The 11,859-nt window shown below is 37.1% G+C and overlaps 2 protein-coding genes across 2 annotated transcripts; both read left to right on the forward strand.

Annotated features, from left to right (window-relative positions):
- The first annotated feature begins 5,745 nt into the window (after window positions 1–5,745).
- LOC105262154 (lipase 3-like) lies at window positions 5,746–7,354 on the forward strand. The gene is made up of 2 exons (XM_020038646.2): window positions 5,746–6,468; window positions 6,656–7,354. The coding sequence occupies exons 1-2, from the start codon at window positions 5,869–5,871 to the stop codon at window positions 6,743–6,745; spliced, it is 690 nt and encodes a 229-aa protein (XP_019894205.1). The 5' UTR covers window positions 5,746–5,868; the 3' UTR covers window positions 6,746–7,354.
- A 381-nt stretch (window positions 7,355–7,735) lies between these two features.
- On the forward strand, window positions 7,736–11,021 carry LOC105262155 (lipase 3-like). The gene is made up of 3 exons (XM_020038647.2): window positions 7,736–9,778; window positions 9,839–10,564; window positions 10,625–11,021. Exons 1-2 carry the CDS (start codon window positions 9,704–9,706, stop codon window positions 10,541–10,543), a joined length of 780 nt encoding a protein of 259 aa, XP_019894206.1. The 5' UTR covers window positions 7,736–9,703; the 3' UTR covers window positions 10,544–10,564; window positions 10,625–11,021.
- Window positions 11,022–11,859: the final 838 nt, after the last annotated feature.

An 11,859-nucleotide genomic window follows, 5' to 3' on the forward strand; every position in this document is an offset into this window, starting at 1 on the left:
TTTTTTAGGAAAGAATCTATCTTCGTCCTAAACAAATATTTTTAAATATTTTCTGAACTAGAGTAGTAGAATTTTTAAAGAGTCCACTTCAATTCGGGTTGTACTCGTGTGTGTCTTTTTCAATCTCCTATTAGAGTTGAAATTCGATTCTCTTAAAATATTTTTCGAACATAAATTTTTTACAGGATTTTTAAGAAATGTTTCCAATAGAGAGGTATATCTATAATTGTAGATTTTTTTAGTATTTTCCACTTTCTTTCAGAGCTATGATAGTAGATTTCTAAAAAATATTGTTTCAAGGACCAATTTAATAATCCCTAAACTACTTACTATCAGAGCTATAATGCATATTTTACAAATATTTTGCAGATTCACATCAGGACCTAAAGGAATTGATTTACAACAAGTAAAAAAAATAAAGTTCGGCCGGGCCAAACTTTTAATAGCCTAAACCATTGGCAACGCTGTTAAACTTTAAAAAAACCATAAGGTGGGTGAGGCCCTTATATAGGGGGCCATTTCAAAACGGGAACCTCTATAGACAATTATATACTTCAAGAATTGTCATCTACCAAATCTTCTTAAATACCAAATTTTAAACAATTGCGTGGGTAAATGTGACTAGGATTATAAAAATGACTAATACCGGGGTGTATACTTATATGTGCTCTATAGAAAATGTGGACCTAAATAATGCAAATCTAAAAAAAACTGCTACAAAGTCAAACGCCTAATGTTTACATTTTTTTTTTTAATTTCATTGAATGAAAGCAAAAAATGTCGGAAATTGCATCAGATTTTAGAATAAGTTTAGATTTGTTCGAATTGGTCACCTTTGGCACGAATTATGGCCTTCAAATGGTCAATAAAACCGTCCCACGCTGCCCAAATGTTGCTCTGCGGTATTTTGGCCCATTCCCGGCGAAGCGCTTGCTTGAGCTAATCGATACTTTGTTATTTTTTAGTGCCAACCTTGCATTCCAAAATACTCCAGAAACAATAGTCCAACGGATTGTTATCCGGAGATTTCGGTGGCCATTGTGTGCTGGAAATGAAGCGAGGAACATCATTTTGTAACCATTCTTGGGTGGTGCGTGCTGAATGCGATGGTGCTGAGTCCTGTTGGAATGTCCATGATCTGCGGCCAAAATGTTTGCGTGCCCAAGGCTTTAATACACCCTCCAGAACATTTTCGCGATAATATTCGGCATTTTTTCTGATGCCAAGGTCGATTAATAAGAGCAGAGAGCGAACGTCGGCTGTTATGGCGGCCTACACCATTACCATGGACGGCGCTTTAGTTCTGGTGGCCAACCGAAGGTGCACATTTTCAGCTGACCTCATTGGCAAGTAAACACGATCATTTTGTTTGCTTACAAACTGCTGGACGACAAATGTATTCTCATCGGAGAAAACCAAATTCGGCAGTTCACCAATTTCGGCCAAGCGAAACAACTCTTTAGCTCTTTTGAGTCTATTTTCTTTCTGTTGCGGAGTAAGTTCTTGCACTCTTTGGAATTTCATTTGCTTTACCCCGAGCTCATTTTTCAATATTTGCCGAATGGAATATTGCGATATGTTCAGCTCACGAGCCATTTTTCGGCCACTGCGACGCGGGTTTCGATCAAGTCGCTTCTTTACTTTTCGAACTATTTCTGCTGATGTTGTTCTTTTCTTCCGTCCATTTCCTTGACGTCGTGCTACGCTACCAGTATCACGATAACGAGCGATGGTACGAGACACAAAGGATTTATTCAAATTTAAATGCTGGAGTGCTCTAACGATAGCTAGCCACTTGTGGTTTTCCAGCCAAATATAAAGAACTCGCACTATCACTCTTGAATTCCATCACGAATAACTTTTTTTTTTGGAAAATTCTCACCAAAATGCTTTTGTACGCTCGTAAACAATATAATGAGCTGTCACTGGAATAATTTGAACAACTGTCGGACAAGAGGCTTAGAAATGACAGCAGTCTGAAGTTTGTTGCAGTTTTTTCATCTCACCATGTGAAAGTGCAAGAACTTACACCGCAACAAAAAGAAAAAATAGACTCATAAGAGCTTCGCTTGGCGGAAAGTGGTGAACTCCCGAATTTGGTTTTCTCCGATGAGAAAACATTCGTTGTCCAGCAGTTTGTAAACAAACAAAATTAAGGTCTGTTAAGATAAATTCCGAATTTAACTAGCGAGGACACAAACCACGAATTTAACATAGAAAATAACAGCGCTCTGTTAACGTTAACAGAGCCAAACGAATATAGTTTTTTCCTTAAAAATATTAATTTATATTAATTTTTTATATAAAACGGCCAAATAATACCCATATCTACACATCATAAATTATTGTTACAAAGACTGCAAGGTTACAACCATCTATTAACTGTAACACAATCGTATGTGGCAGGACATACTTTCAACCCACAACGCCTTCCAGGATCTTTCTTCTGGGTCAACATACATATCAATGGAAAGCTTATGAAGAGCACTATCCATTGACATCATAAAAAGTTTAGAATTTTCGGATAGTTTCCGAGGTATTTGACCATTTCTGGTGAAATCCTTTGAACAGGATAATTCCATTGGCCAATACGCTTTCCAGGATCTTTCTTCCGGGTCAACATACATATCAATGGAAAGCTTATGAAGAGCACTATCCATTGACATCATAAAAAGTTTAGAATTTTTGGATAGTTTCCGAGGTATTTGACTATTTCTGGTGAAATCCTTTGAACAGGATAATTCCATTGGCCAATACGCTTTCCAGGATCTTTCTTCCGGGTCAACATACATATCAATGGAAAGCTTATGAAGAGCACTATCCACTGACATCATAAAAAGTTTAGAATTTTTGGATAGTTTCCGAGGTATTTGACCATTTCTGGTGAAATCCTTTGAACAGTATAATTCCATTGGAAAATACGCTTTCCAGGATCTTTCTTCCGGATCAACATACATATCAATGTATGTTGGACCGTAAGAAAGATCCTGGAAGGCATACAGTCATATTTATTTAAAATAATTTCTCCAGAACTGGCTACTTAACATTAAACATTCGTGGTATGTTATTAACATATACAGGCATACAGTCATATTTATTTAAAATAATTTCTCCAGAATTGGCTACTTAACATTAAACATTCGTGGTATGTTATTAACATAGGAATGATCTATATTTGTGAATAACTCAAGCTGTCTTTGCGCCAAATGTATTGTTTGCTGTTTTATTGAGAGAGAGAGAGCTAAAACTGTTGTGATTTCATGCAAAATGTTTACATATGGCGAATAAACTAGCATCCACTCGGATGGTGCGGTAGTCTAACCTTCAAACTGGTCGTGTCGTGGGTCCCGGGTTCGATTCCCGGTCAAAGCATTTTTTACATATATATATAAAAATATATATAGAAATATATTTTTTTTTAATTTTTCTCTAATAACATTTCTATTTGATTCACTTTCCATTTATACCCATATTGTTCAGAAAAATCAGACTGAATGAACATTTTGCAATGGAATTACACTTTTTAAAATATTTCACCAGAACTGGTCAAATACCTCGGAAACTATCCAAAAATTCTAAACTTTTTATGATGTCAATGGATAGTGCTCTTCATAAGCTTTCCATTGATATGTATGTTGACCCGGAAGAAAGATCCTGGAAAGCGTATTGGCCAATGGAATTATCCTGTTCAAAGGATTTCAGCAGAAATGGTCAAATACCTCGGAAACTATCCGAAAATTCTAAAATTTTTATGATGTCAGTGGATAGTGCTCTTCATAAGCTTTCCATTGATATGTATGTTGACCCAGAAGAAAGATCCTGGAAGGCGTTGTGGGTTGAAAGTATGTCCTGCCACATACGATTGTGTTACAGTTAATAGATGGTTGTAACCTTGCAGTCTTTGTAACAATAATTTATGATGTGTAGATATGGGTATTATTTGGCCGTTTTATATAAAAAATTAATATAAATTAATATTTTTAAGGAAAAAACTATATTCGTTTGGCTCTGTTAACGTTAACAGAGCGCTGTTATTTTCTATGTTAAATTCGTGGTTTGTGTCCTCGCTAGTTAAATTCGGAATTTATCTTAACAGACCTACAAAATTATCGTGTATATTAGGCATAGTTGTCAGCTGAAAATGTACACTTTCGGTTGGCCACCAGAACTCAAGCGGCGACCGTGGTGATGGTTGTGATTGATACCGAATATTATCGCGAAAATATTCTGGAGGGTGTATTGAAGCCTTGGAACCGCTAACATTTTGACCGCAGAGCATGCACATTCCAACAGGACACAGCACCATCGCACCATTTCCAGCACACAATGTCCACCAAAATCTCCGGATACCAATCCGACGGAATATTATGTCTGGAGTATTTTGAAAAGCAAGATTGGCACTAAAAAACACCAAAGTGTCGATCACCTCAAGCAAGCGCTTCGGCGGGAATGGCCCAAAATAACGCAGAGCAACATCCGGGCAGCGTGTGACAGTTACATTGGCCGTTTGAAGGCCACAATTCGTGCCAAAGGTGACCAATTCGAACAAGTCTAAACTTATTCTAAAATTTAATGCTATTTCCGACATTTTTGGTTTCATTCAAAAAAATTAAAAAAGATGTAAAAATCATGGTATTTGACTTTGTTGCATTTGTTTGATCTCACCCTGTATAGGTCCAACTTTTGGTGTAACAGTTACATAATGATACCCCCGCTTTAGATATATTCCACAATATGTAGGATAGAGTTTCGACACACATTTGTATTTTGTCAGCAGGCAAGTTAAGTTCGAAAATGGGTCATGTCGGTTCACGGTTTCTTATAGCCCCCATATTACGGTACCTTAAAAATTTTGGTATTTTGACGATTTTAGCGACATTATAGACCGAAATTGTTTGAAGAATTGACAGTGAATTTCCACGTTTTCGTATGGCCCCCATATAATGGTACCTCTCGATATTCGGTATTTTCATGATTTTTGCGACATTTTCACCGGAATTGTTTCAGATTTCGTATTTAAATTTTTTAATGAGAACCACAGCCCTATGTATGTCCACGTCTTCATATAGTCCCCATATATCGGTTTTCTTTTAAGCGGTATTTTTCCGATTTTTTTTGACATTTTTCAAGTTTCTTCCAAATGGTGGAGGGTATTGATAGTTCGGCCCGGCCGAACTAAGTTGCTTTTTTACTTATTTCCATTTAATTTTACCAAATCTTGGCCATTTTTTCCAATCCATTTGGTTGAAAAGTTTTATTTTGGAGTTTTGCCTTTCCAAGCCAAGGTTTATTCGAACATTGAATTTCAAACATTTTTCGGACCCAAAATTATTATTATTTCTGCTTTGCTGGCACACCCTATTATACAAATAAACGTTATGCTCATTTGTATGCAAATAATTCTCTCCTACTTGGAGTGCTTTGAAAATTTACAATTATTTAATTGTAGCCGTTGATGGAAGACTGATAAACGATGAAAATTGGAATTAGAAGAAGAAGCATGACTGTCAAGTTTTCTTCCTTGACAACATCGGCTGGCCGACGACAGTGGTTGAAGTTTTTTCGTTTAGTTAGTAAAAGTGGCAATGAAAGGTCAAGTTGTTGCAATCGGCATACTTGTGGGAATATTTGCAGGAGTCCGCAGTCAAACGGCAATAAATACGGTAATTTTTATCGCTAGAGGTCAAATATTTAAAGAAAGGAAAATTAAATTAAGCAATTATTGTGACTTAATTTCAGTGTGATAGAATCCGACAACATAGCTATCCGCGTGAAACACACAACGTCACCACAAGTGATGGTTATATTTTGACATTATTTCGAATACCAAATTCAGGTCCAAATCGGAAGGCAACTCAGAATCCAGCCATGTCCTTCCCCGTCCTTATCATGCATTGTCTGTCATGTACCTCGGATATTTTTGTGGTTACCGGACCAAATGATGGCCTGGCTTTTTTGTTGGCCAATGCTGGATTTGATGTGTGGCTGGGCAACTCCCGCGGCAATAATTACGCCCAAAAACATATATCTCTCTCACCATACTCGGTGGATTTTTGGTCCTTTTCTCTGGATGAAATTGCCAAGATTGATATACCAACAAAAGTGGATTATATTCTCCAGGCGACAAATCGTAGCAAAGTACATTACATAGGTTACTCGCAAGGTGCTGCAGTTCTCATGATGTTACTCTCCACGAATCTGGCGTATGGCGAAAAAATAAAATCTACTCATTTATTGGCCCCTCCCATTTTTATGTGCCACATTCGTACACCTTTGGTGTATTTTCTGGCCCAATTTCTGGGCGAACCGGGACCTGCAGCGGAATTATTCGGAACATTTCCCAGTCAGGGGGCAACGGCTTTCCTAAGAACTCTGGGGCATTTGTTGTGTAAAAACCAACAAAATCAACTCTTTTGCAAGGAGGTGTCGAATTTCTTCAGTGGCTGGGGTTCAACCTATTTGAATATGGTAAGTCCACAGATGAAAATTTTCAATTTTCTATTTGAAATGTTTGACTTTCTACGTCAAATTTTGACGGAAATTTGATAATTCTCTCTTCCGAGTGAAGCTTATAATGACCTAAGGATATGACATTGAAAACTTCAATCTAGTCTAAGAAGTTTACAGCTACTTTTTCTATTCTTCCTGTTTTCAGACCATCTTACCGGAAATATTGCTCAGCACCCCAGCCGATGGTTCGAATCGTCAGTTCAATCAATTTTTACAATTTGAAAAAAACCTGTGAATTTAAGGCCTACGATTATGGTCGGGAGGGAAATATATTGAAATATGGCGCAGCCAAACCTCCGCAATATGATTTGGCGAATATTCACACCACGGAACCCATTGAAGTTTATTTTTCCGACAATGACAATATGGCACCGCTGGAAGCGTTGAAGGCTTTGCACAAAGTAATGGGTAATCGCTGCAATTGGAATCACCTAAAACTTAGTAAATATAACCATTTTGACTTCACCTTGGCCACAAATGTTGGCGTTTGTATTAACAGCTGTTTGGTGGCTAAATTGAGGATGTATGAGGGTCAACCGTTTGAGGAAAATCTATGTAAATATTTTACGAATAAAACATTTTGAAAATGCATATGTTGGGGAAATCTTATTTGGATTTTACACCCTTCAACACCTCGAAATATACATTTTAGACCTCACAAAGTACATATATTCTTGATCAGCATAAAATTCTGTCCGTCCGTCTATCTGTCTGTCCGTCCGTATGTCGAAATCATTCTAGTTTCGGACGAAATGAAGTAAGTTGACAAAATTTTACTCAGACGTGTGTTTGTTCTCCAAGGTCTTTTGGTATTGAAAATGGGCCATATAGGTCCAAGTTGCGGTGTAGCCTATATACACGGTATTTTGATGTAATTTTTCACCGGAATCGTTTCAAATTTCGTATTTGCGTTTCCTAATGTCTATATAGCTCCAGGTCTTGCTTTAGAACCCATATAACGGTACTTCCCTATATTCGGTATTTTGATGATTTTAGTGACATTATTCATCCGAATTGTTTCAAATTAGAAATTGGTACTAAAGTTTATGACAGAAAATTGTCTATTCATTTTAACAGAATTTGTAACGGATTATATTTTTATACCTTCAGTACCAAAAACTGAAGGGTTTGAGACCCTAGGTCTCTTTGAACCAAATCCGTTTCAGGACATTTGGAGTCGATCTAGCGATATCCGTCCTTCTGGCTGGTGCGCACGATAACTCTCGAAGGGAGTATCCGATTTGATCCAAACTTGGTACATCCTAATATTATGGTCAAACTTAAATCAAGTTAGGATATAGGCAATAGTGGTCCACTCTTTCTGGTACCCCCTACAAAAGGTCGACATTAAAAAAAATATTTTACTGCACAGAAAGAGAAAGAACAATCCGATGTTGCACCAACTTTGCATATCCTAATATTTTGATCAGTGCTAGGTAAGATGCGAAAATGGGCAATATCGGTCCACTATCAAATAATTATAACTCTTATAACATTTGATGTAAGAGTCCGATTGTCTTCAAATTAAACACATCAAAATATTTTTATTAATCAAAGGTCTGGTGTAAAGATGGAATATACCTGTTCACTCCTTTTGATACCACCCCCACAAAGGGTCAACATTTTGAATATTCCTGAAGTTCATAAAACTCGAAAACAACGTCCGATTCCATACAGACTTGGTACATCTCAATATTTCCATCAACACAAGATCTGTTATAAAGATGTTAGAGATCGAACCATTTTTTCTGGTACCTTCCCCATCAAGGGTCAAAATTTTGAACAACAAAACGATCATAAAATCCGAAGTAAGCATCCGGTTCTCTTCAAATTACACACATCACAATTTTTTCATTAACCCAAGGTCTGGTGTGAAAATGGGATATATCGGTCCACTCCTTCTGGCATTTCCCCCACAAAGCGTCAACATTTTGAGTATCCGTGAAGCTCATAAAACGCGAAATTAACAACAGATTCCATTCAGAATTGGTACATCTAAATATTTCCATTAACACAACATCCTTTTTGAAGATGGTAGAGATCGGACCATTTCTTTGCTACCTGTCCCACATAGGGTTCAAGGTTTTGAAAAACAAAACGCTCAAAGAAAAAGAAATAAGCATCCAACTCCCCTTAAATTTCACACATACAAACATTTTTGCTAATATAATATCTGTAGTGCAGGGTCACACTCGCTGATCTGAGTCGATCTAGCTATGGTGGTCCGTTTGTCTGTCCATGTTAATTTGTACAGATCGCAATTATAGCCCGATCTTCCCGAAATGGAGGTGGGGCTAGGGCCAGAATAGAAGCCTATTGCTTTTGGAGATGATCCTATGATGTTCAGGGGTTCAATTGAACCAAAAACAGGAAAATTTTCCTGATTACACAATTGAAGACAATCGACACGCCTGAGAATAGATTTAAGGACAAGTAAGAATTTTAGCATTTTGGATGACGATTGGATTATATTTGGCTGAAAAATGGACCACAGCAACTAACAGCACGACGGAGTGCGTAAATATTTATATTATATTTATATAGGTCCGATATGAAATGGACAATATTGGCTCATTCGTTCGGAACTTACTCCATAGAAAGTCAACAATTTAAATAATCATAACTCAAGGCTGGGGGGTATACATCAGTCGGAAAAACCGATTTTACTTGTTTTCTTGGAAGATGTTAACATTTCGAAGGAGGAGTTGACCGAACCATTTTCGATCTCGATCTAAATTTGACAATAATATTACGTTGTACCAAGTTTAGACCAAATCGGATGCTCCCTGCTAGAGCTATCGTGCGCACCAGCCAGACAGACAGACGGACGGATATCGCTAAATCGACTCCAAATGTCCAGAAACGGATTTGGTCCAAAGATGACCTGGGTTCAAAACCATTAATTGGTGAGGCACCTTTTTGCTGTATCAAATGATTTATACCCCTTCTAGCCATATGACTGAGGGTATAAAAACTCCACTCCTTCCGATGTTTCCCCCTAATCATTTCCATATAAAATTCACTGCAATCTGCAACACGTGAAATGATTTGAAATAAAAATAATTAATAATTCTAAAATAATGCAAATAATCAATCGTCTTTGAATTGTATGAATTTAATAATTCAATATTCTAATATTATTCCACACTCCGCGCAAATGAATTGAAATTAAGTCTTAGTTCGAATCTGAAAAATGAAAGCTCAATCGATTGTAATCAGTCTGGCGTTGCTGTTGGAAACTGTGAACGGCAATTTGTCTTTGAATACCGTAAATATAGACAACAAACATTTTAATTAAATATTGTTAATATTAATTATTGTTTAAAAGTGTGATCGAATTCTACAACATGGCTATCCCTGTGAAAATTACACAGTGACCACCCAAGATGGTTATCTCCCGACACTGTTTCGCACACCAGGTAACCCTCGTGGGAGGGAGAAACAAAATGAAGTAAAGAGTCCCCCGGTGTTGCTGATGCATTGTCTGCTCTGTTCATCGGACGTTTTCGTTTTGAATGGACCCAATGATGGTCTGCCCTTTATGCTAGCCGCTGGTGGTTATGATGTTTGGTTTGGAAATGCCCGAGGCAATACTTACTCCCAGAGGCACATCTATCTGTCCCCCACCTCGGAGAAATTTTGGGCATTTTCCCTCGATGAGATCGCCTTAATTGATTTGCCCACCACCATTGAATATATTTTGGCAGCGACAAATGAACAAAAATTACATTATATCGGCTACTCCCAAGGCTCTACGATATTTATGATGCTACAGTGCGCAAAACCTGAATATGGTCAGAAAATTATGACCTCACACTTAATGGCGCCTACGGTGTTTATGCGGCATGTGCGTTCACCTATTTTCCTGTATTTGGTGCCATTACTTGGTCCACCCAGTGATGCAGCGAATTTTCTTGGTACCTTTCCAATGCAAAATGTGATGGGAATGATAAGAATATTGGGTTGGCGCCTGTGCAACAGTCCTCCAATGGATGTAATTTGTTTACGTCTAATGCAGCTCATTGGTGGCTGAGATTCGCCATATCGAAACAGGGTATGTAGAAATCAAATGCATTTTTTTTATAAATGCGTTAAAAATACTTAACACCTTTAGACCCACCTGCCGGATTTTCTGCTCACCACTCCCGCGGATGGTTCAAATCTGCAAATCTATCAGTACTTACAATTTTCGCTGACCGGTGAGTTCAAGGCCTATGATTATGGCCTGCAGAAAAATATTCTCAAATATGAGGAGTCGAAACCACCAGTTTATAATTTGGAAAATATTCAAACAGATCTACCCATTGAATTTTATTTTGCCGACAATGATTACTTGGCAACCACAAAAGATTTGCAGGATTTACATGACCTCATTGGCGAGAAAGGCAACTGGAACCGTGTTAAGCTGAAAAAGTTTAATCATTTCGATTTTCTAGCGGTAAATGTTAAATATTGTTTAAACAATTGCATTTTAAAGAAAATAGAGATGAGTGAAGGTAAAATATTCAATAAGACTCTACGATATTTATTTTCGCAATAAAGCATTTTAAAAACTTCTTGAATAGTTGTTTAAATTCAACGGCCAATTGCTTAGGTATGTATTGAAGATCTCTGTCAGATTTCTTTTTTACATAACCTTACAAATTGTCCAGGCAAATCATTTCTTTAAGAGCCACTCGTTTAAGTACGAATTGTATTCAAAAAATATTTGATTTTTTTTTGATTTTTATTTATTACCAGTCACAGTAGAATAATAATAATAACCAAAAATACCCAAGTTGTGAGAGAGGAAAATCGGCAGATTTTTCTATTAACATCTACAGCTGTTTGCAACACAATGTCTAAAAACTAATCAATTTTAAAACAAGTAAGCAAAGGCTATAGTCGTGCGGGGCCGACCATGTGATAGCCTACAATACTACAATATGTTAGAAGCCCCTTTATGACCAAATCCATTTTGGAAGATTTCGCTTTTGAAATCATGTCACCAGGGACATTTGCCTAATATTTATGTACTCCGTCGTTATTTTAGTTGTGTGGCCCATTTTACAGCCAAATATAATCCAATGGTGATCTAAAATGCTAGAATTCTTCCGTGTCCTTATTTCTCATCTCAGACGTGTAGATTGGCTTCAATTGTGTGATCACGATTTTTTTTTTGCTTTTGGTGAACCCCTAAATATTTTGCGATTATCTCCAAAAGCAAGATGTTCCTCTGTATCTCCAAATTAAGACTCATCTATATGATATGCTTGTCTACGATATTTGGCTATATTCGTCAACGAAATTAGCATAAAAAAGCCAGAAGTTCGCCTTTTGTGTATTTCGGATATCGCCTGTAAGTAATGT

The sequence above is a fragment of the Musca domestica genome, unplaced genomic scaffold (assembly GCF_030504385.1).
Source record: "Musca domestica strain aabys unplaced genomic scaffold, Musca_domestica.polishedcontigs.V.1.1 38, whole genome shotgun sequence".
Lineage (NCBI taxonomy): Eukaryota > Metazoa > Arthropoda > Insecta > Diptera > Muscidae > Musca > Musca domestica.

Coding starts and splice junctions, on each gene's coding strand:
- LOC105262154 (XM_020038646.2), top strand. CDS start 5,869: ATGTCCTTCCCCGTCCTTATCATGCATTGTCTGTCATGTACCTCGGAT. Junction 6,469..6,655: donor GTTCAACCTATTTGAATATG/GTAAGTCCACAG, acceptor TCCTGTTTTCAG/ACCATCTTACCGGAAATATT.
- LOC105262155 (XM_020038647.2), top strand. CDS start 9,704: ATGAAAGCTCAATCGATTGTAATCAGTCTGGCGTTGCTGTTGGAAACT. Junction 9,779..9,838: donor GCAATTTGTCTTTGAATACC/GTAAATATAGAC, acceptor ATTGTTTAAAAG/TGTGATCGAATTCTACAACA.